We start from the raw sequence: 23,192 nt of genomic DNA, 5'->3' as shown, positions 1-23,192 counted from the left end.
CAATCTATTTGAATCGATTTTTCTTAGAATATATAAACTGTATATCAGCAGGTTTATTACATTAAATTAATGTAAAAAATCCCTTGAGTGAGAATATTTTCAGTGAAGGCACTTTCAGGTTTCACACAATACTTACTGTATACAATATAATTTGTATTATAAAAAAATAAAGTGTTTCAGAATATATGGCATCAGTTTAAGTTAGTTCTTTCCTTGACCAAACATTATTGATAAAACAAAGTCCAGGAATTGGCTGTATTAGGAACTGAAGTTTAAATGGTCAGTAATCACAAGCTGTTTTGCTAAATGGGGGGGGGGGCACACAACCAATTAAAACAAGGGTATAAGATACTCTCTGGTACGCTGAAAATGCATATAACGCTCTATATTATCAGTATTTATTAGTCTGGCAAATAGCAGGACGCGCAATTCTTTCAGAAGATCTAGCATCCTAGCTTAAACTATGCTTCCCAACATGGCAATTCTGGCTTTGTCATGCCCTTCGAATGTATGTACTGTAAGAAGCGCTGCATAAAGAGAATAATATGCCTTCATCTAATGCTATTTTTGTTTAAATACATACAAGAATTGAGTGTCCTGCTACCTGCCAGAATAATGAATACTGATAATATAAAGGGGTTTGACCATTTTCAGTGCACTTAAATATTTATATATTTATAAGTTATCATTTTCAACATATTTAATTTTTTCTTAAAACCAGAAAGCTTTAGAATTCATTTAATTAGTCCAAGGCTTAGTGGCATACAGAGCAGCAGCTACTCCTGCTTAAATCCTTAAATGTCTGCAAGACAAAAAAACAGTATGCTTTCCAGTAAATACAGCTTGATTATTGTTGAGATATAGGCTTATTTATAAAGTGGAAAAAACAGTAATATGAATGTTTTTAATGCAAATGCAATACTGACCGCAGACAGTAAAGTCTTTTTGCAAGCTACATTATTTCTCTTTAACTGTACAAACATTCCTTCGTTAAAGACAGCGATCTCCTATACATTTCACTGGAGGTGGATAAGCAGCATCTTGCACAACAGAACAAAGGCTGGTTTGTACTCAAAGTCTGAAATTGTGACAGGGTCTCAGTGCCTACCTACATTTATAAAATGCACGTAGAAGTAATATTTACATTTAAATCACACAAAGTCATGCATGTCTTTTAAGGACTGCTTTGTTCTACTTGCTATAATGTATTCCAAGAAAAAGCATGGAAACATCACTGCTTCTCTTTCCCTTTCTAAATAGATAAAGAAATCAACTCTGATAGCAAAGCTAGTAGCAGAAATTTAGGAGCAGTTCATAGTATATTTATAATACTATTGCACTATTTAGGTTATAAATGACTACCCCAGCCCACGGGAAGTGAAAAAACAATATAACAGTCCAGAGTTCTGAAGGTGACGGAGACGAAAGTAGGGTTTAGCTGCTATGCCAAAGTAGCAAGAAGTTTAACAGAGTAAATAAATTAGGTATAATTTCTTATATAAAGCATGTGTCAGCACGTTTAAACAATTCTGTTATTGCATCCAAAGTTCCGCTGGTCTTTACAGTATTGTTTTAACTTGTACTAGTAAAAGATTCCTGCATTTGATTAACTTTGTAAAACTCATGTTAACCCAAGTGGCCATGCCTCACAACATCACTGAAATGCTACCTGGTGACTCCAAATGACAATACTGCAGCAATAGCAATACGATCATTTGATACATAATTTGGCTACATTTTGCTACATATATTGTAATAAGGTAGATTCATTGGTAGTCTATGGGCACAATGGTCTGGATTTATCTGTCTGATACAGATATAGAAAGTTCAATAAATCTGTCTAGGGACAGACATTTAGCAAGTGTTTCCCTTGATGCCTGTTTGCCCTGGTTGACCAGACAGCTTGCCATCACGATCACTTTTCTAAACCGGTTGTCAAGAATACTGCAGAAGCTCCTCCCAGTGGATGGGTTTGGAGAACACTTCTCTTTCCAACCAGAGCTCATATGTATAATGAAAATCCTCTGGAAGCTCCAAATTTTGTCCCACAACACTCTGTAAACAGTTATCTACTGGAGCAAAATCCCAGCCTGGGTTCTTCTCGTATCTCCGGCTATTGAAGCTTTCAATGTTGGCTCGCAAAGTGCATTCCTCAGCCTGGAAGTCCCATGGTCTAGCATCAAGATCTAGAGGGAGAGAAAATATAGTTCAAGATAGGACAGTATTAGCATAATGAAACATAAGCCTCATATGGATAGAACAGGTTATTTTTTTTATTATTATTTGGACATCCTCCTGTCAACTTGCTCTCAAATTACATTAGCTTTCTCTGACAGAGTATAAGACTCACCATTGCCGTAGGCCCAGTCATCATTTATCCGGTGTCGCACCATCTGATAGATTGCAGACATAGTCTTCATGTTGCTTTTCCTCCATTGCCTTCCCAGATATTTGGTTTGTGGCTTAAGCAACCTTAGCACATACAGCTGCATCATGGCCTGCCTGACTTTCAGGGCACGTTTCAATATGGGGGCCGATTTAAATACCACCAGCATCTAAAAAGCAACAAATGATGTAAAAAAACTGTCTGGTGATTACTGGTTAATATTTTAAGAACAATACACTAAACTAAAGACTGATGCTTAGTACCTGCTACCGCCGAGACACCCAAAAAAGGCATGCTCCTGAGAATATTCCTTCCCCATTCGAGCTCCTTAGCCTTCGTTTGGCTAAACCCATTTTCTGCTTAGCAGTTCCTATGTGCAGTACACTCACGGCCAGCCAGCCCTGGTTCTGGCTCACAAGTGTTCAAGGAGACCAATAATTTCCCACATGCACAGAAAGCACACCCTCTAGATTGTAAGCTCATTTGAGCAGGGCCCTCCTCCCCTGTTTCTGTATGTCATCTTGTTACTTTATACACTAATTGCTGCGTCTTGTCTAGCCTTTGTATAGCGGTGCGGAATCTGATGGCACTTTAATAAATACTACTACTACTAATGGAATTGCTTTACTAGAGGTGGGTGCACGGCAGCTATCAGACCTTCAGCCAGTTAAAGCCACATTAAAGTTCATAAAAGAACTTTAATATGCATTTGTCCTTGGTGGGACAGCATGGGGCATTGGATTGTCCATTTAATGGTATAAGGCATGAGACTATTTCCCCCAGGGCATTCTTACTCCAAAATGGAGATGCTTTTTATTCTCACCATAGTACGTGAATGTTTCCACTTGGTCAGTTTGTTTAAGATTCTCAGTAGATTAATGCAGGAGAACAGGTTTCTCCAGCAGAATTGGTTATTGTCACCTGTTTCCTGTAATAAATGTAAAAATATCACTTATGTTAGTTATTAAAAAGTACTGAATTGTGTACTTCATCCATCATTTTGTTTCAGGCTATGTAGTGATATTAAGTGATTTTTCTAGCTTTATGCTCATCACCCTCTCTTGCCCACCTACTGCTTCCCCATTCAAACCCCTGGTTTCTAACCCATACCAAGCTCTCCGCGGTTAGTTCTGGCAGCTCATTGATAACACATGATGGGAAGTCCAGAGCAGAGATACTGAAATGCAATAAGAGACAAACAAAAATAAGTACCTAATGTACTTGTCATTCTGATATACTGCTGACTACTAGAAATGCTAAGGCATACTTAACAGAAACACCACTAATAACCCACGCAACCTGAAAATGTAAAATAGTTAGGACACGAAACCATTGTTTCCTGGCATTTAGAATCTTAATGTTAGCTATATATTCGGCTCTGCTCTCACCTGTTCTTGGCACAGATATAGGACATTACATTCTGATTGAAGAATTTCAGGATCAGAGGGATGCAGTTTGCAAAAACCAGATGCTGAGAAACATATTCAAACTGCAAGAAAACAAGAGAGTGTAGAAATGGCTGGTAAAGGTACAGTTCACATAATATACATTATACCAAGTTGGACCCTGGAGCACAGTGGTTCTGTATAGTTCAATGATGACCTCGTTGGGGTCTATTCACTAAAGGGAGAGTTGTGTTTATTCACTACACATTATGATGGTCCAATCCCAGTGAGTTTGTTGCAGGTGGAGCTTGGCTGACCTTGTATAATGTATAGTTACATCAGTTTTCATCATATTCTCTTCGCCTACTGCATTAATGTGACATTGATGGCATAATAAAACAAGAGAAGGGACAGCACAGATTTAAAGATATCCATGTATTACCAGTGACATCTATCACCATGTTCCCTACAAGACCAACATTCTGACGCCAAATAGCAGATGCGGCGAGGTGGCCTCTTTTGTCCCCCTAAGGTTGAATTTCTGTTCTGAATGTATTTCCAGGTAAGCTATTTTAATGTGCATTTAGCAAAGAGCAGATGCTTAATTGCTTTGGCATGTTCCTGCTACTTACTGTTTGGCTGGTCCATCATACTCTGATCTCCAACTCTGGTTTGATTAGATAGACAGTTCCTTAGACTGCTTGCGATCCAGACCACAGCCGGATTTTTATTATAAATAATTTATCCTTGAACATTTTGACTCCAGATTTGGATTTATCTGTCTCAACTCTAGTGTTTATATGACTTGGTTACTCATAGTTCTGGACTCAACCAATGGACTATTACTATTCAAAAACAATTGCACCTGGCCTCCAACCGGCAATCCCTTCCTTATTGTTATTTACAACACTTTCCCAATGATTTGAATGGGTATATAATATACAATGTGTTTTCAGTGGCAAATAAGACCATGAGAGCCCCACTGTCCAATTTATGATGAAGGAATATAGACTATTAGAAAATATGTTCTGTGTTAAAGCAAGGAGGTGCTCACCTGATAGATGTGGTTTAGCTTTAAATGTTTCAGCATCAGCAAAATAATGGCAGAGACACTCTTCACAATTATCTCCTTGTGACGATTGACATCAATTCCCAGCTTCATGCTCTGCAACACTGTGATCCTGGAATCAAGACCCCATCGTTACCCAACAAACCCAAAATAGACTGAGTGCGTTCCATGAGTTACAACCACACACTATTCTTCTCCAAAAGGTGAACTCAGATGCTTTTCCTTAGCGATAACTTACGGCATTTCCTCGGGCAGGATATCAGCCAGAATATTAATGGAGTCTGTCTTGGCCTTAGAGGTGGGAGCGGCAGCAAGGAGAATCTTCAGTAGGGCAATCTGCCAAAAGAGTAGTGGAGTTCAGTTTTATAGGCATTGTGGTTCCTTTATATTCATACCCTGGGCACTAGCAACATGAATCCATGTTTCCTAAATGTCCCAACATATATGCAAGTCAAACGTCAAGGGTATTTTAATGCAATTTGCTTTTTCTACACGTGTCCCTGTTCTTTTAAATTCTGGTATGGTACTTCTTCTTAATGTTGTATCCTACTTCACCGAGTTCACACACACTAAACACTCGCCCACCATAGTGAATCTAGGCCTTTTACTTAATTTAATTATGTTAATTATGTGTGACCTGTTTGGCACACAAAGCGTTAAATATAGTGAATTATGTATAATGGTCTTTTTATTTAAAAGAAGAAAGTTTATCTTCCTGAACTCTTATCGGTAATTACCTACTTTCTGCTATAGGTGGCAGTAGTGTTCAGCAACAAATTTCCAAATGAAAGCTCTGAAGGTGGCTCACTTACCACGTACTGAGGTATGTTAAACAGCATTGCTCTGTATAGACACTCACATGGGGTTTCCTCTACGTCCTCTTCCCCCTGCACCAACAGTTTTATTAACATTTGTTTATAAAATGGTCAACATATTCTGCAAAACTGTACAATCCTGGGAAATTATAACGGCAAGTCAAATATTAAGGATCCAGAGTCCACAATGTTCTGGATTAACGTATACAATTAGAAAATATTCTTAGCACAGTAGGAAATCAGAAAAGCCAATCAGCTAATCGAAATGTCCCATGCAGAGCAGTAAAGAAAAACAGCAAGAGAGCAAAGTAACAGAAACCAATGCTTGTAAGCATGGCTGCCGGGCATCTTTTTGGGTAAAAAGTGAAAGTCACTGTCAGTGGGATTAAGCAGAGCAAAATACAACATTGATGATAAATTGTCAGTGGAACAGATGGTCCAGAACCATTCTGAAAGCTCTATTCTGAACCCACCTCTGGTAATGTAGAGGTGCGTCATTAAACGAACACAGCATTGTTATGTAATTTATTTATTGGTCTTACCAGAGACATGGGACACTGCTGCAGCTCTGTCTCCTTCTTAATCTGGATATCAGCAATTGAAACATATTTGTGCTGCAAAAGACAAATAAACATGGTGCGATAAGACAAAGCCATCACTGATATTGCCATTAAATGATGTTTAGTTCTCCCCATTTGGACCATATTCAGTTCTTTCTCACTAAGGATATTTGAACGCAGAGCGATCAGACCTTGTTCTACACCACAAAGTGTTGACACTTGAATTGGTGCAATCTGACTTTTTTTTTAAAAAAAAACAAAACTTTTAGATTGTATTTTGTAAAGCCAAATAGAGAGAATACAATTGTGATCTGCCTCAAGAGGCACATCAGTCCAAATGCTACTTCACCTGTTTTAAGGTCTTCACACTTTCATGGATAGGACGAGGTAATCCAACCAATGTATCTGTGTCACTGAACATTGGAAGCAAAAGGGTGAAAAAAAGTAATTCTGCCATGCCCACTCATCCAATTTAGCACATATTTAATTAAAAATAAAAAAAATATTATAGGACCCATCAGCAGATTAGTCATTTGGATACTTACTGTCCAAGTGTGAACCCAATGAACTTGTTACGACTCATCTCTAAAAAATGTTCAATGTCTTTCTCCCTGATGAGCAAAAAACACATACAGCAAGATTCACTTAACTCAATACTAAAAAATACAAGACCTTTCTGGCAGGACTGATGGAGGTTATAACAATGGGACCTTCATTCAGACTGCTTCTGATTGGCCAGTCTTTTCCACAACAAGATAGTATACGCTTAATAAATAGGGCTGATCATACCTGACTTTAGGTGCCCAAGGAAGGCCCCTAGGGAAACTAACTCTGTCTGCATTATTTCTTAGGCTTATGAGGGGTTGTGGAATTATATCCCTCTCCTGCACATCTGACTCTGTATCCATTATGTTTTCAGTGTCCTCAGTTTCATCATCTTCAGGACCTGGCGTCTCCTCACTTTTAAAGGGGTCCTTCTCATTGTAAAGATCCAGGCTGTCCTATTTCACAAAAGGTAGCGATGGAAAAATGCAAATATAAGTACCTTAGCTTGCTTGCTTGTGTCACCTTGCTTCTTAGCCATTGATCTGTTACCAGTTTTGCCATAAGGACATCCCCACAGTTACTAATGATGTAGTGTGGTTTGACATATCTTTATACTGGTGAATACAGAATATGCATGGGGCCACACAATTTACCCTTGAGGAAGACTTCATGCTCAGGTGAAGAACTTTTGCATTCAACTCTTTAACAGACTACAAATACTCAAATGACTGTAAAACCAATTTTTATATGGAGCCATCTATAGCTGTATATATATACTATCAAAATGCCATCATTCATTGGAGTAAGATACGATGCCCTATTTGAAACTCAATTTTAGCCAAGGAGTAATAATTACAAAAATGAGTAGAAACGCACTGACACAAGTGGACTTACCCTTCGACTTCGCCGGCCACGCTTCTGCTGCTCCCCCAATTCTATACCATAGGATGGAGGTGAAGTAGCTTTCATATTTTTCATCACCTGAATGCTGTCTTCAGGAAGAGGTGGGAGATCTAGCTGGGATCTCTTCTGCTCTTTCATCCTCTGGAGCTCTGAGAAACCCCCAAGAGTGAACTGTGGAGAACACAACTGAGTGGGACTTGGGGGAAAAAAACTCAAGGATGCAAATGGCAAAAATGGGAGATATTCATGCAGGGACATTCAGTTAGGAAGGCAGTTTGGGCAGTGGGACAAATAACGAAAGATATATGTGAATGGTGGCTGCTTGTCCTAAAGGCGCAGCATTTAATGCAAGTTAAACTGGAGAAATTCAGGACAATATGTAATTTAAGGTAGTGTTACTGCAGTATGGCTGAAGGGGAAAACATCACACCACATTAACTACAAATTTCAGAGCAAGACACAAGAGACACATTTTCTAGAAAAATCAGCAACAATAATATTACCAAGAGCACTTTCCACAGCAACAAGAGGACTTTCTTCATTGGAAAGTGGGGAGAGTGACCACTGCAGAACTTAGTCACCATTGCGAGTAGAAGATGAGCGAATGGTTCCTCTCCATGGACAGGAAACGCTAAAGACAAAGTAAGACAGCCCAGATGATCGCTATAATTTACACATCTCTATTAACCCCTCCCATGCAAATCATGGTATGTTTTTTACGTTTCTGCACTTTCCTGGTAGTCAAACATTAATAATGCCATTCAAACAATGTACTGCCAAGCAATTTAATTATTCCTGGATGTATTAACCCCTTAATGACAAAGCCTGTACATGTACGGGCTCAAAATGCATTGTTTTCAATGGGTTTAGACACCGTCCATTGTGCTTAAGGGGTTAAAAGGGGCTTTTAGTGGCGAAAATAAATGCATACACATCAATTGCTGCAGTTTAATCAGGATTGTCCTATCACACCCAAAAATGAGGACTATATTAAATTTAGAGATATGCCTTAACAATAATACTGTTAAGGGTCGGAGCAGACTAAAGTATTTTGTAGGGAAGTACGACACTACTGCCTGGTCAATCTGTACAGTCAAGACATTCAGAGCTGAGAACACATACCAATCCATAGCTAAAAACACACACGCTTTTTATAGTTTGACCCTTAGGAAATTACATTTTAGATCTAGGGCATGCTACAAATGTCAACTTTTTTAAGCAACATTTATGATTTTACAAGAGCATATACATATTTCCATGTTACAGAACAGGATTTTCTTTGGCAAAGCAGCCAGAAAAACTAGTTCTTGCCTATGGCTTTTTTCATCTTGTAAACACATTCTGCATGTCTCACCAAGTTCTGCTTATCTTCCAGCAATTCTAAGCAGATCCCTAACCAATTGCCACACCAACACAAGCATTATCTTTTCCATATAGGATGTACAAAATACCACTCATGATTTATTTATTGATCTTTGGCAATGTTATGTTCCATTTCATGTAAGGGCTCAGAACTTAGAATGCAAATGACGGCTGGGCTTACCTAGCTCTGCCCGGAATGTCTCCCTCTGGGAGTTCCATTCAGGTTCGTCGGTTTTCAGCTCCTGCCGAATGTTTTCAACCAGCAGATACATAACGCTCAGCACCACCCTACCCAAAGAGATTTAGAGAAATACATCATGGAAGACAAAGAATCACATCAGTTGAAAAGGGGGTTATTCACAACCAATCTAGTCTGCTTGACCCTACAAAACCTGATGCTGACATAAGTGCCACTGATACCGTAATGGAGAAGTGATATACTCAGCAAAGCAGACCCTGGTGATTTATTTGGTGTATCTATCACTAGATTTGAAGGATGATCATGTGATGGAAGGGGTTAAAAATACAGCCAATGAATATTTCATGCCCCCACTTAATATGTGTGCTATTATTAGATGTGGACACCTTTCAATGAAAAAGGCATTTTTTTAAATTAACAAACATGACAAAAGTAACCAGATGGAAAGTCCATAATTAGTCATCTAAACCACTAAATATAATCTCTCACCCTTGAAAATACATAAGGGGGGAAAAAAAGCACACAGAACGGACAGCATTCCTTTGGCCAACCTGTAAACTAACACCAAGCTTACCTGAGCTCAGTACTGTCAGCTAAAGACAAAGCCGGCTTCCTTAGAGCGCTGCTACACGCATGGCTATTCCTGTGCAACAGAGAGAGAGAGAGAAGTTCATACAGCTCTGGGTAAAATGTCACTACCGATATACTCAACAATTATTCATTTATTTCTATATTAAAATGGCAATAGAAATAGTGTAGATAATATTAATTGCCCTTTTTGTAAATGTACAGCTACCGCGTTGCCAAGAAAAGCCAAACCAGTTCGACACAGTAAATTTCTAGGTTAAATAAGTGAAATATGACTAAATATGTACAACCTTTATTGTATACACAGGCAGGCCACTACTGCCAAAACCTACACATAGTGATAAAAATCAGCAATGCACAGTGGGTATGAGGATGTACATCAATATATTAATTTCCTAGCCCTACAAATTCACTGCGCCAAACCTTTGGACCTGACTTTGTTCACATTAAAGAGGCAGCAAAAGTCCCAAATCACTGTGTGCTACAAATGTCCTAATCTAAAACTAAGACAACCTTATACAGATCAAATGACTCCTGTCAACACTGCTGCGGCAGCAGGCATTTTGTATCATGTTTTTGCCTTTACTACCGAAGTGTGAGAAGTCGGTCTAGTGTGGTGCGTCCCTAAGTATATTCAACAGGTAAACAATGCTTAATAAACCCAGTTACTACAGATGCTATTGCAGCACCGGCTAATGATCAGATTTTGATTCTGTGCTTCCCGTCTTGACCTGGTGAATGATGTACCTACAAGCAAATTGACTGTTCTATGAATATTGTATTAATATTGCAGAAAAATGATGGTTCTATATCAACCTGTTTACTAATTGTGGATAAAACTGACCTTCTGAGACCCCTCTTTTTATCCAGTAAATAAACCCTTGCTAGGGGATAGGACGCCTATCATTTCAGGGCACTTTGTACATTTGGGAAGTATAATTTACACTGCATGACAGACAAATTCAGCCTTACGCAATCTCCATATTCAACAGTTCCAGGAATGCAGCAAATGTGCCCATCCGGTGCAGCAGAAAGCAGTTATACCGGGACCAACGTATGACATCCTCATCGCTGTCACATTCCCCAAACACACCTGGGGGGGGGGGAGAGAAAGAGTAAAGTGCAAAAGGAAAACAGATCTGCACTCACACAGTGATAAACTCAACCACTGACCACATCTGATGCTTTGCCCTGATCCTGTATTTTACAGTTCTAATAAAATACACTTACTGTAAGCAATGGTGTTCATATATTTAAACCACATGTAGTATGTATAAGCGTACCTTTTGTGTACAATATTGAGCCTGTGCTCTTCCATTTCTTGGGGTCTGTATGATTTTTCCTTACACATTTAACTTACCCCTGCGCCCTAATTTAATGATTGTTGTTGATTAGTTCAGCCAGCATTTTTAAGGATGCACAAAGAGATGGGAAAGTTGATTAGGTAATGCTGGCCCTGCCACAGATCTCAGCTTTTGTGCAGAAGTGTTAAAAATAAATAGGGAAAAACTCCTCATCTCATGAACACTCAGTCTGTACTTGTGCTTACCCTGTGCCAGGTACAGAATGGCCCTGGCTGCCAGCAGTCGCCTGTCCCTACTGACCACCTCCAGTTCATCCAGCAAGCGCATGATGTAAGCTCTTTGCTTTGGTAAGTCCAGGGATGTCCATCTGGTCTCCTTCACTGTGAAATGAGAGTGACAGTCATCTCAAGAGCAAAACAGATGGGCTCTTATAATAACATCACCTCATGCCAGGGCTGTGTGAAGTAAAAGACTATAGGGAGTATGTACACATTTAAAAAATTGACTTGTGTACCCTACTGGTAAAAACCACTCCAAGACCAGAATAATTGCTAAATGATATATTTAGGATAATGGATGAGACCAAACCTAGAGTCTAAGTTTACTATTTTACCTTGAGTTCTAAATTCTTCTTCAAAGCATTTTTGGTTCAGTCTTAGTTCAGGTTCTTCAGTATAACTATAAAGCTCTGGAAATAAAAAAAAAAAATATTAAATTACTTCAATTTCTCATATGCCCACAGTTAATCATACAATGACATGGTCCAGCAATAGCTGATGTCTCCCAGATAGTTTGGGAGTTTTTCATGGTATCACAAAATACTGTCAGTGGAAAAGGTGCTTCTTTTTACATGACGTGTCACATTTAATTCCATAACAACTCTCCAATGACATACAATGTATTTTTTAAAATCTCTTGCTAAGAGATCTACAAATCAGGTGTCCTATCAGCTGCAACCCTTACTGAAAGATTTCTTCCTCTGCATTTTTGCCAAAATAAAATCACAATGACCTCTAAACAACCAACTTACTGTTTCCCAGGCAGTTTCTTCACCAAGAATTTCACACTCAAGTCAACACGTGGGCATCCGCATAAGGTTAGGACATGCATTGCATGAAGGCCCAGATGTCAGGCTATTCTAGCAAACACTGCAATTTCTTACGCTTTGTACACAAATATTTATGTGGTAATCCACATCACAACAGATCTTTAACAATATTCTATAAATTCGAATCTATAAAAAGGATTTGAACATCAGCTATAAAGTTGAACGCTCTTCAACATGCAATTATTCAATTACGGATCGTAGTCAATGTACAGCAGCTGATATGAAGAAAAACTGGAAGAATCTAGGTGCCAACTATCAATCTACAGTACAAAGAAATATAATAAAGTCAAAATATCACTTACCTGCAAGCTCTGCCAAGACACGGTCGGTGTCGTCATACTCAAATTCTAGATTGGCACAGTCCAGGGGCCCCTAAAAATGACATATGGCAATAAGTAAAACACTGGGTCTAGTGAGAAGAAAAAAATACGCTAAATTATGGAATAATTCACCGCAACAGAGCCGACCTACATGAACAAAGTACTGTAGGAGGTTACGAAGCTGCAAAGAATGGAATACAGTAAGTGCTGCCAGTGAAATGACCTTCATTTTACAAAAGTTTATTTTTTCTTTTTAAAAGCGGTGTACAAGGTCTTGCTGGCAGGAAAAAAACACCAGATAGGATAAAAATAAAACATTCTGTACATGAAGATAACGTTCCTATTTTAATTTCCTGCATATTTCTTCACTACCTCACTGGTGTGTTCATTAACCCATTATGAAGGTAAAAACAGCAGTGAGCTTCTGCTGCAGGTAGCGCTTGGCTGGCTCTGTATAATTTATAGTTAAAGCTATAGAAATGTATTTTTTTGTTATTCCTTTTCCTTAATATATAACCCACACAGCAATGCGGAAACATTTTTATTTCCAAGTCAGTTTCCGCTAGATTTCCTCTTTAGTAGAGAAATCTGAGGTCCTAAAAGCTTATGTGATTTTACATCTTAAACTAAAGGTTCCAATAACCCATTCAGACAAGGTGTTGGTACAGATCAGACACACACATGCTGCATGCCTTTTGGGAAAAGAAATACATTTATCCTATAAAAAAAATGACTACCATTTTTTTTTACTCAATGTTAAAGTTAATATCACAATGCAAAATAATCAAACCATAATATTTTTTCACGTCCTTGAAAGAACGCAATTAGAATATTTTACAATTGCTTTAGATCAAACAGTCGTCCCTTAAAATAAGATCTGAGTCCCTTTTTAAACTTAAATGACCCCATTTCCTGACTCAGGCCCGAGTTTGTCAGCTGAGAGCTCGTGAGATGAAACGGCTAAAAATAAATCCCCCAACTGCGTGAAACTCCTCGTCCCTGTGTAGATATTTCTGGCTACACATTTACCCTACCGATCATTTAAACATTTTAACTGACCAGCCCACGAATCAATGTTCACTATACAGATCAGAGCTGGATACGTTAAGCACTGATGTCGTATACCTATTTCCCATGACGTCACAGATACATCTGTCAGGATAACAAGGCATAGGGCAGAAAAAAACATAGATCTGTTTATTTGTTGACACACTAATGTAAACCCTCAACAGATAAGAGGTGGGCATGGGTCCCACTTACACTTTTAAACCAGTTAAGTTGCTGAAGCTCAAAGACCGGGTGAATAAAATGAATATGTGGTTTATCAGAGAGGCAGATGTTGCCAAATTAGTGCAAGATCATAAATAATCTTCATTAATAATGTTCAACATACTCAACAAACCGGGTAATTTTACTTTCAGTTCAACCTGAAGGACCGATCTTCTAACCAGTACGAATGAGACCTTCGTGTACACGGGACACTAGGAATAAAGTCCGATACAGCATCGGCCAAAGAGCCTTGGATGGGGTTATCCGATACTTTCTGTTGGACATAAACTCTTGCAATCATTCAGATTAATAACTAATCTGTGTAAGTGGGTTAGGCTATACGTCCTTTAGCAGCCTGGTTGAAGCAGATTACAGATTTAGCAGCTGCAGAAGAAAGTTAGGCAACAGCCCCAAATGAAAAGGACAGGAAGTGTGTGCTGCCATCACGTGCCGACATCATCGTAAGTAAACAATTTTCACGTGTTTAGCAAGCCAAGCCGAGCTGTAAAATGTTTAGATTTTTTGCGGAAGAGGAATCTCTTTCCTGTTTATGTCCCTTTGGCCGTATCGTGTTCAAACATGAATTTGTTATTCAACATTTATAGAAGTATTTTCTTATTTACATAGATATATTTATATATCTTATTTATTTGAATTTGATTCTGCGCGTTACAATATTCCTAAAAATCCAGTAAAAGTTTGACTCCCCTGCCCACGAAGAGAGAGTGAACAGAACACGCAGATATAAAAAGGCTCCTAGGTTTCCACCGGGCACGATGCCATGGCAGAGGACCGGGAGATGATAACGTGTTACTACAAGTTTCTGCACCGACACCAAGAATCTTTAACCGTTCCCAGTGGTGTAATAATGCCCCGCCATGTTTTTATTCACAAGGTGCCAGTGACAGCGATGGCAAAAACTTTTTGTGTGGTTAGAACCAATGCCATAGTGGCATAAATAAGCCACTGGCCGCAGACAGTACCAGTCACCAAACTGCCCTTAGGTTTTAGGTATTTCCTAAATGCCAAAATCAGACAGCGCAATGTTTAATACGGAATTTTTTTTGTTAAACTGGGTGCAATATTGTGTCACAAAAAAGTTGGTGTCCTCTTAAAGAAATATAAAAAAAAAAAAAGAGCAGAAGACTGACATGAACAAAAAGCCTTTTGCAGGGATCTACTGACTTTAATTCCCTCTAGCAATATACTGTGACCCGGGTCCCCCAAAAAGCTTTAGAGGGGAACCTAACACCATGGAGCCTCTTGTACCATTAAGCAATAAAAGAAATGCTACTACTTCGCGGGAGCCAAGGTCCAATGCGGCTATTATAAAAAGCAGAACTGAAATGGTGAATAACAGGACTATAAAAAGTGTAATACGTTACTAAATAACATGTAAACATTCGTAAAGAAACACTCAGCTACACTTTGTGGCGCCCTCCGTTTCACACTCGCCCGACCTGTCACTCTATCACCGCAGATAACGAAGTTACGCAGGCTATGGTTTTCCCACATTTGGCGTAATACCGAAAACTGTAAAAGCGCCAGACTACACGCACTGCGGGGCTGCCTGCTGACTGACCGCTTCCACCGCAGCCTCTGGCGCCCTCACACCGACTCTCACCTCGGGCTCTCTCTTCCTGCCCTTGCAGTTCCCTTCCATGCTGGTCGTGCAGCTGTCACTTTCCAGCTCACTGACAAACACGTGCAGCGGGACAGCGCAGCAAACACCACCCCCTTCACTGCCATGAGCCGATTGGACAGAGTAAAAAGGGCGCGGCAGAGAACGCACTTTTCCTTATATTTTGATATTTGAGGCGTGGCCTGCAGACGGCTGGAGTCAGGTGCTGTGGCGCTGCAGGCACAGGAACACGAAAAGCTGACCCCCAAAACATGATTGGTGGGTGTGTGTGTATCGTCGTGCCCCCAGCCCCGCCCAAGACATCTAGAAAAGTTATACATTAAATTCTGCCAAGTGACTTGCCCAGCACCCAAGTTACATCCAAACAACTTGCTGAGCTCCCAGGTTTTGCCCCAGTACTCAAGTTACATCCAAATGACTTGCCCAGCACCCAGGTTGCACACATGGAAACTGCCACCTTCCTTTATCCACCTCACTATCTTTGCCCTGTTTTTCTGAGTTTTCAGTGAACCGGCCGGCGCCCCTCTCTGTTGTCTGGGCGCTGTGCACCCACCTCGGCACGGCCCTGTCTCCAATGGTATAAAACTCCTGGGATTGAGGGCCACTAGCAGGCCATTAATTAGGTGAGCCCTTGCTCTGCTTAGGACGCAGGGATTTAATTCCAAACAACACTCATGCAGTGATAAAAGCTACAGCTTACATTGCCTCCAAATTGTCTGATTCCATATCAAAATATTTTTTTTTACCTTTAAACTCAAATACATACGAGACTATAATCAGATAGGATGTCCTAGAAACCTGGATTATTCACAAACTATATGTACAAAGAACATACAGAGCAGGGACATAGGTTTAGACAGTAGTGTACCTAAAAGGGAGCGAGGTGGGGTGGTCAACCCCAGGTGCCACTCATCAGAGGGGTGCCCAGCCTAACACAGCCCACAGCTTACTGCTGTGATGCCCTATATGAGGAAACTCCTTTCTGGCACAGGGGGAGCAGGACCTTGGCGAGAATAGAGTTTCCTCATACAGTGCGTGGGTGCCGCAGCAGTAAGCTGGGCCGCATAGACGTCTGCACAGCAGAGGTGGCACAGGCAGGCTGATTAAAGTTGGCAGAGGTGGCACAGGCAGGCTTCTTAAGGGTCAGACTTGGCACGGGCAGGTTGTTTCAGGGGCAGACTTGGCACAGGCAGGCTGTTTCAGGGGCAGAGGTGGCCCAGGCAGGCTGTTTCAGGGGCAGCAGTGGCACAGGTTGACTGTTTCAGGGGCAGCAGTGGCACAGGTTGACTGTTTCAGGGGCAACGGTGGCACAGACAGGCTGTTTCAGGGGCAGAGGCCTACCACGTCAATGTTTGGCTTAGTATATAGTAATAGTGGTTATGCTGCACTACCGTCAATGTCTGGCTCAGTGTATAATGGTGGGAATTACGCTGTACCATATCTGTTCAGTAAATGTTATTTATTATAATTTATTTATTTTTCCAGATTTCTATTTTTTCCAGTTGAAATACAGTTAAATATTTGTGAAATAAACATTCCTGCCAACAATTTTTGTGTGTGTGTGGGGGGGGGGGGTGCCACATACAGGATTCGCCTCGGGTGCAAAATACTCTAGGTACGCCCTGGCCCCAAGCAATGCTTTTGGAGCATGCCATTCAGTGGTTGATGCCCTTCAATGCCAGTGGAGGCCCCTACCAGCAACCATAAGAGTCGCTTGTACGGACTTTCAACTCCTGGAACCTCCCCAGGCCGTATTTCAGCATCAGGAGTTAAAGATCCGTATGAGCGACTCCATTGGTCTCCGCCGACAAAGCTGCTCCGAGGTTTCCCTTGCCCTTTGCCCAGGCCAAGTTGCTCAGAGCAGTTGTCTCAGACTCTATTGGTCATATGTGAACATGATCAAACACTTTAGGGATGGACATTCCCAGTGGTTTCCATGTAATTGCCTTTTAATGCATTTGACAAAAATTTTGGAGTTATTTAAAGTTATGTACAAAGTAACACAATAGTCAGTTACACCAACTTGTTTGTAGCTAGAAACAGCTGATTTTTAATGGAATATCTTCATTGGCATACAGAGGCCCTTTATCACTCCCATCACTCCTGTGTTCCAATGGCACATTGCGTTTGCTGAGCTGCGCTTAAAAGGCTAATTGATCATTAAAAACCCTTTTGCAATTATGTTACAGTCAGAAATCTCCTTGTTTTCCACAAAAACATCCGAGTGACCCCAAACTTTTGAATGGTAGTAAAGGACAGTCCTTCTTTGAAATCCAATTACAATTAAATATAAAATCTTTCTTTCAAATTCTTCCCCGTGTACATAGATCACTATTAATAGGCCACTGAATCAAAATTCCTGCTAATGCCCTGCCTTAATACGTCTGTTTTATACACTACATAGGGGTAGAGATTAAGCCTAACGGTAATGATGAGCCATGTTAATTTGGCTTGGCGATTGCAAGCTATTGGTCTAATGTGCAATGGCAAGAGGTTGTGAGGTAATAATGTTAATAGTACATTGTTACTGGCTGGCACGTCTGTGAGTGGAGTCCATTGGAAGGTCCAATGATACTGGTCTCAGCCCTGGAAATAGGAGATGCTGATGGATTAGTACTTGAAAGTTATAAAAGACATGCTAAGGAATAAAAGAACTACAGTGATAACGGTTGAACGTCGAGTAGTGCATGTTATTTCAAACTCCATAATTTGCTAATTATGGAAAACAAATAGAAACCTTTAGAAATGAAGAATTATAGTGTATGATATTGCATGAATTAAGTTACTTTGGGGCCATATAAAATGGATTGCTTAAAATTCAGTTTTATTTGGGACATTCCTGTCTCCATAGATTACAATACACAATCTCTATATGATGTCATAAACACAGAAGCTCTATTGAGAGGTAATAGCCATGTAGAGTGATCTGTAAACAATGATACCTGTAGTAATACAACTACGAAGGAAACAATAACAAAAAATGTAGGTGTTTCTCAAATTTATTATAATTTTATGATGTTACTTGGAAACAACCGATCTTGATACACTTGGCCAGGGCTCCGTCCATCCTTCAGGCCATCCATTCTGGAGCGACAAAGTAAAAGCCAGAAAGACTGGCTGCCTGATGAAGAGGACGTGCAAGATGCAGAAGACATGTTACATGAAGAGGACATGTAAGATGACGAGTCCTCTGTGGTGTCCAAAACTAATGGAATCTCCTGCAAGCGGAGATTTGGTGTTGATGGCTGGTATGGGGGAGTTGAACGGCGGCTCTCTATATCCTCCCACTCAGTGTTCTGAAAGAATGGATGCTGCCTAATACACTCTGCGACCCAGAGGCGATCCTGAGGATCTTTCCCCAAAAGATGCTTCAAGATATCATGAGCTTCTTCAGAGAGCTCTTTGATATACCGAGGGCTTTCATCTACAATGGAACAGAATAGATGAAATGGTAAAGCCCCATTAAGCATCTGGAATAGAATCACCCCAAAGGACCACCAGTCCACAGCAACACCGTATGCTTTGTTCAGATGTATTTCTGGGGCCATGTACAGGAATGTTCCACATTCTCCTTCTGTTTCTGCTGTTCCAAAAATGCCTTCTGCAACAAGACCGAAATCGCAGATCCTTGCATGGCCCTCTCCGTCAAGCAGTATGTTTTCCGGGTTCAGGTCTCGATGTATAAAGCCCCGAGCATGGAGGAACTGGATGCCACAGATGATTTCAGCTGAATAAAATGCAGCTGTGATCTCGGTGAGGCAGCCCACTCTATTCGTATATGACAGGAGGCTTCCACCAGCCATATATTCCAATAATGCACAGGTCTCAGTTTGGAAGGCTGCATATCCGTGACACAGGAACGGGCTGTCTCGCGCCATCTCCAGGATCCTCCTCTCTTTCAGTAAGTCTTGGGGGTTTATGGCTGTCTTGCGGATGGTTTTGACCGCTGCCATGGAATCTCTACTGGGGACAGAAGCCAACATGACCTTTCCGAACCCTCCTTCTCCCAGCACTGAATGAAAGGTAAAGCCGGAGAGCGTCATGGGGAGAAGGCTCCGAAATCTTTTCGCAGTAAGACTGCTTTCCTCCATACTCCTGCGTCTTTTCATGGGAACCTTTCCCCTCCTGCGCTCCTCCAGATTTTCCTTTTTCTCCTGTTCGGAGCTGTGCTGTGCTGTGCTGGTTCTTGGGCGTTTTGTTGTCTTCCTTGCCCTCAGACACAGGCTGCTCTCCTCTCTCTCTCTCATTAGGAGTACGTTTGGTCCTCTTCCTCTTTCTTCCAGAGTATTGCTACTCCCTTTCTTCCCTTTGAGGACAGGGACTCTACTGGCCAAGTGCTCTTTGTTCTGATCCTTGCTTCTTCATATTTGGGGATATTCAGCCAACATTTTTGTTTTTCGAAATCCCATTCATCTGTCCAGGTTGCCATGGAAACAAGAAATAAACACGTAGAGGTTACACTTGTGAATTTTATTGATACATTAGAAATACTTTGTTCAAAATAAGATTATGAAGGCGTTTATTAGAATGTTTCAATAAGGAAAAACACAGGTGGCCAGATTCACATGCATGAATGACAATTGCTTGGTTCTTTCTAGGCATTGTATGTGCAAACAGAGCCCATCTGGTTTACGTCCCATTTGTAAGCGTTCAGGCTACAGTTTCAAATTGTGACTCTGGATGAGAATAAACACTTTTAAAAGGATGCAGCATTGACTTGTGTTGTGTACACACAAACGTCTCCATGATAGTCTTTACTCTCCAGCAGATCTATCCAAGTCATTAGAAAACTCAGCCTTGTGTACATACACACATTGCCTACTGTGTTCCTTGAATACTGATAACACACAACTAAGATTTTCTTGTGTTCTATTGCAGGTAGAAAAGTGTCAGGACCCTCAGAACATCCAAGGTATTTTAATCTGGTGTTGCCGATTTATGCTATTCAGAAAATGTAAGCATTAAAACAATTTAAAAGAAAAGTTAACTGCGTGTAGCATATACTTGTCATCAGATGAGTCGATCCCAAAACTGGCCCTTTCAAGGACCTCAAACCTTCTATTTTTCAGTTCATCCTTACAAGTGTCAGAGGTTTTTTTTTAAAGCCTGAATGATATACACTAAAGTTGACACTAGAGTTGTGTAGAAGTAGAAAATCTTACCTTTGTAAAAAAAAAAACTAAAAAAAACAAAAAAAAATTTGAATAATATTTTTCACTCACCTGTTACTGCTTTTCCTTTTAAGAAAATATTTGATGGTGCATCCAAGCATGTAGATATCGTCTTCGCCTGTAATATGTCTAACTGCACCTCGGTTTATAGATTAAATGCACACAGAAGGGGAATACCGTGGTTGCCGAAGCTTAGTAGTGAGCAGAGAGGCCACATTTTGTAGGGTCTGATGTGTGATGGCTGGGGTTTAGTTTTCACTAATATTGGCACCCTTGGTAAATATGAGCAAACAACTTTTTGCTGCACATCACAGCTATATTCTTTGGTCTTGCTCACTAAAGGAATGTGGCCTATGTGTTACCTAATATTTATACCCCTGTGACACAGGAAGTTATGGTTGAACTATTTCCTTTTCCTAATCACCCAGGTGTACTAAAAGTGTAAAACAATGGGAATAGACTTCAAATATATTTTTCTCATATGAATTCATAGGGGTGCCAGTAATTGGGCCCCACATATATATATTTAACCATTTAAAACAAAACAAAAACCTTTTGTTGTGTGTGATATCCATGAGAGCAGAGTATTTTTGTGTATTTTTTTTAAAGAGAAAGAGCAAAGGGTTAAAATAGAAATTTTTTTTTTACAGCCTTCTTTGCTCATATTTACCAATGGTTCCAATATTAGCAGAGGGCTATGAAACTGTACGTTGTAATTTAATGTGCAAACGGTTGTCTAATCACAGATCTAGAAAAAACAAGCCACACAACCAGAATTATATTATATGGAATTTTATTCTTATTTCGAGATTACAGATTCCTTATTGCTGATCTAATACAATCACTCATACATTAAAAAATTTAAATACCCTTTTTGGAGAGTGTTGCCATTATTGAATTTCATATAGCAGCACAAGACATAATTCAACTCCTGTGCTGCCAGGGAGTGGTGTGCAGCAAACTGAAGTTCCTCCCCGTGTTCATTGGTCATAGAGGGGCTTACTACCAAAATTCTCTTCATCAATGCCCACATTTTGTAGCTTAACGTTGCTGGTTATTTATCCCCCAATATTCATATATTATCTACGCAGAGTATTTCAAGACATTAAAAGTCTTCCGAGAGGTTGAAGCTGGAGTGAAAATTGCCAGATACAAGCATATTTCCAGTGATATCCTGTATCATGAGGACCGGGGACCAATATGACCAGTTTAACTATCCCAGGAATTACATGGCCAAATACACTTTCACCCCGGCATTGATTGGTGGACACCATCTCAAACTACTGCCCTCTTGAGGCAAAGTAACTGTAGAAAGTACCTAGCCTTTAGTACCTGTAATCAAAATCCAAGGTGTGCTTAAAGCAGTTTTCCCGACGGGCCAGAATGGGTCGATGACAGCAATGCCACTAATACCATATATTCTACCCCATGATATAGTCAAGATCTGCAGTGCAACTTTGTGTGCGCTCAACACTGTGCAAGGAAGGAGCTGGCAGCTATCACCCCCTCCCCATTTTCTCTGTAGGGAGAATGAACATACTGAAGATAAACTGTGTAAGGCAGAAGAGCAGTTTTAAAAGTACAGCCCAGCAAGGCACTGGTATGAACTGCACAAAAATGTCTAAAAACCAAAGCGAGGAAGAGTTCCAATTACAGATTGCTTCTGCCCACATATTTTACAAAGCAAGGGGACCACCTATAAAGACCATGGAGTAACAATCTATGTGACAAAGAAAGAGCTCTTCAAAAGAATCACCGCCACATAGTTTACATTTGCTTCACTGTTGAACAGAAAGAATTGATTCACAGCTTATAAAGGGGGATGTAGAGAGTCCCTGTAGAGGTATGACACAGGATGGCTCAGTCTCTGATCAGCAAGGAATGGCTGAAAGCTACTTGTACGCCTGACAAGGAGGAAAAAAACAAAACCGAAACCTAAAGCAGTAATCTGAATTCAGATACGCAGCGCGCTGTAGGTTGGGAAGAGAGGCTAACCAGTTACAAGGGTTGCTTTCTGCAAGGAGTGAACCAGTTTTACTCGGTGAAAGATATATACAGCAGCGAATCGGGATGTTAGGATTAGGTATGATCCATTTAACATATCTAGCGCTCAAATGATTAGGAATATGTGCAATCAGCCCCATGATCACATAGCTAAAAGCTGTAAAAGGTGTATTACAACGTGCAGGCTTTTTATCCACTGGTGTATTTCTTCTTCTAACTGTTTAAGTTAACAGTTCTTGTTGAAAGGAATACAGCAACTCAAAAAAAAAAAGCTGGCATGATTTTGAGGTCTCTCTGCGTAGCACTCTGCGCAGCAATGAGCCGGTCATTTAATAGGGCTGCACATGACATGGCAACAAGCCGATCCAACGCAAAGGTGACTACAGCTTAAGTTAATACTGTGGCAGACTATATCTTTATTAGTGTGTATGTATGTGTGTGTATAATATATATATATATATATATATATAACATATATATACATTATATAATACAAACACAACTGAATCTACTCCAGTCAATATAGCTAATCTGTCATTGTTACTAAACTCATTAACAATA

The 23,192-nt window shown here is 40.2% G+C and overlaps 1 protein-coding gene across 1 annotated transcript; it reads right to left on the bottom strand.

Moving 5' to 3' along the window:
* Positions 1–1,935: 1,935 nt before the first annotated feature.
* Positions 1,936–15,477, bottom strand: LOC149298746 (striatin-interacting protein 2-like). The gene is made up of 21 exons (XM_089487076.1): positions 15,439–15,477; positions 12,528–12,597; positions 11,731–11,805; positions 11,363–11,497; positions 10,786–10,906; positions 9,800–9,868; positions 9,208–9,314; positions 8,168–8,295; positions 7,638–7,835; positions 7,005–7,216; positions 6,761–6,826; positions 6,565–6,628; positions 6,198–6,269; positions 5,653–5,727; positions 5,079–5,176; positions 4,826–4,952; positions 3,775–3,875; positions 3,497–3,563; positions 3,210–3,314; positions 2,351–2,555; positions 1,936–2,186 (listed from the first exon to the last, which is right to left on the bottom strand). The coding sequence occupies exons 1-21, from the start codon at positions 15,475–15,477 to the stop codon at positions 1,936–1,938; spliced, it is 2,385 nt and encodes a 794-aa protein (XP_089343202.1).
* Positions 15,478–23,192: the final 7,715 nt, after the last annotated feature.

This window comes from Sceloporus occidentalis, unplaced genomic scaffold, assembly GCF_023333645.1.
Source record: "Sceloporus occidentalis isolate IW3139 unplaced genomic scaffold, rSceOcc1.0.p SCAF_31, whole genome shotgun sequence".
NCBI classification, from domain to species: domain Eukaryota; kingdom Metazoa; phylum Chordata; class Lepidosauria; order Squamata; family Phrynosomatidae; genus Sceloporus; species Sceloporus occidentalis.
Note: the sequence above shows the minus strand (reverse complement) of the source record. Positions and strands in the feature narration are given on the sequence as shown.